Source organism: Cibotium barometz, chromosome 54, assembly GCF_041138505.1.
Source record: "Cibotium barometz isolate CiBa-2024 chromosome 54, ASM4113850v1, whole genome shotgun sequence".
NCBI classification, from domain to species: Eukaryota; Viridiplantae; Streptophyta; class Polypodiopsida; order Cyatheales; family Cibotiaceae; genus Cibotium; species Cibotium barometz.
In genome coordinates this window covers 30,803,908-30,809,956 of record NC_141099.1, presented here as the reverse complement: position 1 = coordinate 30,809,956, position 6,049 = coordinate 30,803,908, and the positions used below count along the sequence as shown (strand labels likewise).

The window sequence follows — 6,049 nt, the reverse complement described above, 5'->3', positions numbered from 1 at the left end:
TGCACCCTTCCTCTTCCTCTTTGTGGTGGAGACGATGAGCAATTTTTTAGCTTCTCAAGAGATCAAAAAACACAGCCTCAAGCTTCCTATCAAACCTGTAAGCCAAATGGAGCGTGCAGTGACAAATTCAACCACGTGTACAAGAGAGAGAGAGAGGGGGAGAGAAAGATGGGTATAGGGATTTCACAAGGTACACCACGCTGAGTGGGAAACAAGCGCCGTCGCCTCTTTAGGAATTTATTTTAAGAACAATCCATAGGCTTTTCCAAGCTAAGACCAATACAAGAAATGAAAACAATATCAAGCAAAGTGCCGATGTCGAGCTCGGGAGGCAACAGCAAAGGCGGTTGCAAGAGAGGCAAGGAAGGTGGAAGGGGGGGGTGGGGAGGGGCACCCCCTCTTTAGGAATTTATTTCAAGAACAATCCACAAGCTTTTCCAAGCCAAGACCAATACAAGAAATGAAAACAATATCAAGCAAAGTGCCGACGTCGAGCTCGGGAGACAGCAACAAAGGCTGTTGCAAGAGAGGCAAGGGGGGGTGCGGGGGGAGGGGGGGCGGGGCACACATGCATAGGTGAACCTTATGGGAGCTCAAGCTTGTTCAAAAAGCTGGGAATATTACTTTTGATAACATGCAAAGAACTTCAAGTTTTAATTATCTATCAAATTTTGTGCTAATTGAACAACTTCAAACTGCTATTACCATAAAAATGACATTGAGGATGCCCACATTGTTATTTGTATAACCCAACAAGCACAAGGTCATGTTGGACTTGGGAGTGAGAATCGGAAAGTGCAAAAACACACCAGAGTTGGGGAAAACACAGAATGTTAAGCCCCCTAGTGCTATGTGGCTCTTTTTAAGCCCATTTAACCCCTTAAAAATTGCATTAAGAAACACACAGAGGAGCATAGCATAAGGGAACTAAAAAAAGCACAACCATATGAAAACCATATGAACAAAATAAGAACAACTTGCACAGATCTATACATAACTCACCAAACGAGAAAATAAGAACAATTTGCACAGATCTATAAATTAATTTCTCGTGATATCACAAGGTGTGCAGCTTAAATTGTTAAGGTACATACCAAATTTTCCAAAGCTAATCTGCTTAAGGAAGTTTGTGTGCATCATCACAAGCCTTGCTTACATAAGTTAAGGTGCACACTGGCATGCTGTGCAAACATCGCCTGTTGTAGTAAACAGATAGGACATGCTGCCATGGCACCTCATAGCTCTGGACAAGGTCCACACAATCGAATCAAATACCTCAGACTCGTGATTGAGTATCATCTTGACAACCACAGCAAAACTAGTTAGACGTGGAACAGATCAATCATAGGTTCACAGCAATTACAAAAGCCAGTCGTCTTTTAAATAAGGACCTACAAGATGCACTTTGTAAGATTTAACTTGGCAATGTCTCATCCCTCTAATTGCCTCCAAGTCTCAAGAACAATTTTCACTTTAACTGTTTCCAAGACTTGAAACACCATACAACCAAAACTATGGCGCGTATCTCAAACAAAATAATAACCACAAATTGACAAGCTGGATTTAGACCCTACTCCTTTGTATGGGCTCTCTCTCACGCAGCAGAAAAACAGGGCATGCACAAAAAAAACATAGACCAAAGGAACATCAGGTCAAATTCTTGTCAACTCCATCATGCATAGCTTATAATATCCACACACACACACATCAGGACACAAAAACTATACATATTTCACAACCAATCAAACTATCATTCTGATTCATAATTTTCTTTAAGATAAACCAAGTGATCCAAGGATGCATATCTAGCATATATATCACATGTTGCACAAAATTTGATGTTATTATATGACAAAATAAAGAAGCTCTCCAAATGACTAATCACAAGAAAATAGCAATGATTTCCTGTTCTCTATGTTTCTCTTAAGCACATAAAGCTTGGGAAAAAAATAAAAGCTTCTAGCGGAAAAAGCAGAAAAAAACTACTTTGACTGTCCTGCTGCGTCCACCACCCTCTCACCAATAAAAAGCTGAGCACTAATAGCTAGTTTGAGATTCTTGAGAGGTCAACAAGTGTGTGATAAGAGCTTTAAAATCACATTTTCGGCCTGAGGGAAAAAAAAAACCAGGACATACCTTCCGGGTGCAACATTGTCTGGAAAACTGCTATTCAGCTCATGGCTTCTCATCTTTAGGACTTGCTTTATCAAGTGGCTGTTGTTCCAGTTCCTTTGGTTTCAACTTTTCAGCTCTGCCAGGACCAATCAAAGAATAAGCGAACATACACCCCACACAAACTCGTCTCCATGTCAAAAAACCCTAAATTGTGACATCTAGCTGTGTAAAACACCCTTATAATTCAACCATTTAGCCAATGAGGAAATTTCTCTTTTCCTGCAAAGCCATCAACATGAGCCCCGCTCCGTGCCTAGGGAGAGGTTTGAGGGGGGCATGTTGGGTTGGGGTGAATATGGCTTCAGCAGCTAGCCTTTGTATTGATCTTAGTAGTTTCTGTATCAATACCTTCTTTGAGAAGGTAATGAATGTAGAATAAATGCCAGAGTGTGCGTACATGTGGACAGCTTGTGGGGCAGTCGGGCAGCATGTGCACAGATCAGCCAGCCTTGGAGGGCAGTCGGGCAGTATGCACAGCCAGTGGGAGCAGTCGGGATGTGTGCACAGGCAGGCAGGCAGGCTTCTGGCCAGCACAAGTGCCACACAGCCATGTGACAGTCACCATTGGACAACAGGCCGACAACAAATAAACTGGCCGACCACACTACTGGCCCATATGCATACATGCCTGGGAAAATAAGCAAAAAATCATCTGCGTACTTCTCAATGCTAGGCGTCTACAGAGCATTTCTCTACAGGCGTGGGCTGGCCAAGGGATATACAACAGAGCATGGGCTGAGATCTCAATCATCCGAATTTCAGTTGTACTTTCGTTCTTGTCCATAATACAGATCCGCAGTTTTCGGACTCATGTTTGATTCCGCTGCTATTTCTTCTCTCAAAACCCTAGCACATACGCACGAGTGTTCTATGGTGGGTATCAAACGCCTGTTTTTTCTTCATCACCCCTGTGCATTGGTTTCTTGGTTAGGGTAGACCCCTAGTTTCCAAGAGTGCACAAGTTGGGGCTAGGAAACGTCACTAACGTCACTATTTGGGTTCTCTCTGGTTCCCTGCCTCAACCACCCTTCCTCAATGTGAAGGGTTGCAACCCTCATCATCCCTCTTATCACTGGTTTCGGGCTACTTGTTATGGATCCTGCATAGCTAGCAGACTTACTTCAGGGTCTAAAAGAAAGAATGGAGGTCATATCTAACAGTGAGCACCTATTGTTCCAGATTTGGCGTCTACTGAGGCTCGTGCTTCTCAGCAAGGGCATGATGATACCAAGGAAAAATTGGCGAAATAGGGTTTTTCACTCACCTTTATCTAAACAAATGGAATTAGAGCATTGCTTTGTCTAAGTGCAAGTGCACATGTTGCTTCTGGAAAAAAGTGTGGAGTGTTATGTCCATGTTGTCTCAATGTCCCAAGATGATGCATGAGGACACACAAGGTGAAAATGCAACTACAGATGCATGAAAGTTCCACATAAGCCTCTGTGATACATGCAAAGGTTTGGGTATTGTATATGGTTGCAGCCAAGGGTTTACAAGTACTCAAGTTAATGTGTTGATGGCTGCCACCATGGCTCTGTGAGTACCCAAAATACTTATGCTTATAGCCCTTGACATGGTCATCTATGATAATAAGATGTTGTAAACATGCACATGTATAGGTACATGGTCATGAAACATAAGTATTTACGAGGCGGTGGCGCCTAGCTCTCAGATATACCACCAGCATCCAAAAAATATGACCAGACTCTGTACCCGCCCTGTACGAACAGTGTCACTTCAGCTGTACGACCACCTGTGCAGAGTCCGCTGCCTGTCCCAGAGGCTGTACCAGACCTAGGTGACCTGCGTTGGAGGAGTTTTGGGCTGATTTGATCATTGTTTTGCATGCCTGGAGCACCTGACAGCTGTAAAGACCAGTGTATGTTGTTGTTGGTTCCTCTCTCTATATATTGGAATAGAATATCAACTCTGTGTGAGACTAGGGGTCAGCCTGTGAGATCCACATGAGATATCTTGTGTGAGACTGGGCTAGTGACTCCACCAGTTTGGGTGTGAAGCTGGAGGCACCCCATGCCATGGGCTTGGGCAGAGGATTTGTTTGATTTTGTTTTTATTTCTAGTACTTGGAAATTTGGTGCTTGGAACCCTCTATCTTGTACCTTAAAATTTTTCTATTGGATTACAAAAAGAAGTGGCCGGCTCATTCCGCCCCTAGCGTGGTGTCCTCCTTTGTTCATGTGGATGGTTGTGGTATTGTGCTACCTGTACCTAGTCTCATTAGTGGTTGTTTTAAGGCTCCTAATCCAGGTGGTTCATATGTATCAACAGCTTGTGTACAGCTCTGACAGGTGCCGCCCTCTTGCGGTGAGAAGACCACCTTAAGCACCACTCCATTTCTTGTTGGGATGACTACCGAAAGTCTGTATTGAAGGAGTTTGTTTCCGTGAATTATCACTAAGATTTTCTTTTCCCCGGGAAAAAGATCCTTCTATTAGTTACTCAAAAAATAGCCACAAAGGGCTAAAAACAACCACGAAGGGCTAAAAACAACCATGAAGGGCTATGTACAAACTCGCCTCATGTACAAGGCGGTGATCAAGTAATCAAAGGAGGGGAAAGAGGCGCTTCTCCTCCAGCCGCCGCTCAAAGGAGGGGAAAGAGACGCTCTCTTCCAGTCCCCCGCTCTATGTGGTATTGTGCTACGTGTACCTAGTCTCATTAATGGTTGTTTAACCACAGAATTAAGGCTCCTAATCCAAGAGGTTCATATGTATCAACAGCTCCATTTGGTGCGTACAGCTTTGACAGGTGCCGCCCTCTCGTGGTGAGAAGACCACCTTAAGCCCCACTCCATTTCTTGTTGGATGATTACCGAAAGGCAGTATTGAAGGAGTTTGATCCCGTGGATTATCACTAAGATTTTTTTTTTCCCCGGGAAAAAGATCCTTCTATTAGTTACTGAAAAAACGACGCTTCTTGTCACCATTTGGTCCCTCACCCATCTCGACCAGTGTTTTATACACTAAGTAGAACCAAGGTGTGAATAGGGATTTTTCCACAAAAGTAGCAAAGCCATAGGATGGAAGACACGGGTGTAAAGTCAAGTTTTGTCATAGAACGTGTGTGAAGGCTTATCTGGCATATTTCTATTTGAAGGCGGTTTACAAGACATGAGTTTACAGGATTTTACTCACTTTTATGGTTTATAAGGATACATGTTCACACTTAAAAGTGGGTGGACATGTGGGGTTTTGGTCAAGATATATATATATATATATATATATATATATGAGGTGGACCTAATCTTTTTAACCATGTGTGAACACTTTAAGTGGGCGCCTCTTTTATGTGTGGGAGAAACAGAATTAGGGTTAGGTTAATGTGGGAGACATACACAGAGAGAACAAGGGAGAGAGAGAGAGTTGTGGGGATAAGTCAACTCATGAAGCATGAGTGTGTGACTCCCCTATCACACATGTATATTGCACTAGTACACATAGTGCACTTAGTACATTAAAAGTACTAAGTGTACTATGTACTATAACTTATGGGGTTGTACACACTATAAGGGTGGGCATAACGCCTTTACCCCAACAACCTCCCACTTAAAGGCAAAGTGCCCTTAAGTAAAGGAAAAGAAAAATCAGCATGTACATGATAATATACAAGGCCATATCAAGGCTGAAAATGGCCTCATCCAATGCCCATCAAGTGTCTGCAATGAGCAAACCGCTCCGGAGGCAAACTCTTTGTCAACAGATCAGCCGGGTTGTCATCCGTGTGAATCTTAACAAGCTGAATTTGCTTGTTCTCTATCACCTCTCTGATGAAGTGATACTTCACATCCACATGCTTCGTCTTTGCATGAAAGACACGGTTCTTTGCCAACTGGATGGCACTCTGACTGTCACAA

The 6,049-nt window shown here is 43.1% G+C and overlaps 1 protein-coding gene across 3 annotated transcripts in view; it reads right to left on the bottom strand.

Moving 5' to 3' along the window:
* Positions 1–1,014: 1,014 nt before the first annotated feature.
* LOC147608035 (uncharacterized) overlaps positions 1,015–6,049 on the bottom strand; it is a 29,926-nt gene continuing 24,891 nt past the window's right edge. Inside the window, exons 2-3 of one of the 3 annotated variants that reach the window (XM_086789977.1) lie at positions 2,137–2,251; positions 1,015–1,299 (exon numbers count right to left, since the gene is read on the bottom strand). In XM_086789977.1, the coding sequence (XP_086646103.1) occupies positions 2,176–2,251 (76 nt within the window). In that variant the 3' untranslated portion in view covers positions 1,015–1,299; positions 2,137–2,175. The remainder of the gene's footprint in view (positions 1,300–2,136; positions 2,252–6,049) is intronic. The other 2 variants (XM_086789976.1, XM_086789975.1) reach the window with 2 other exon arrangements.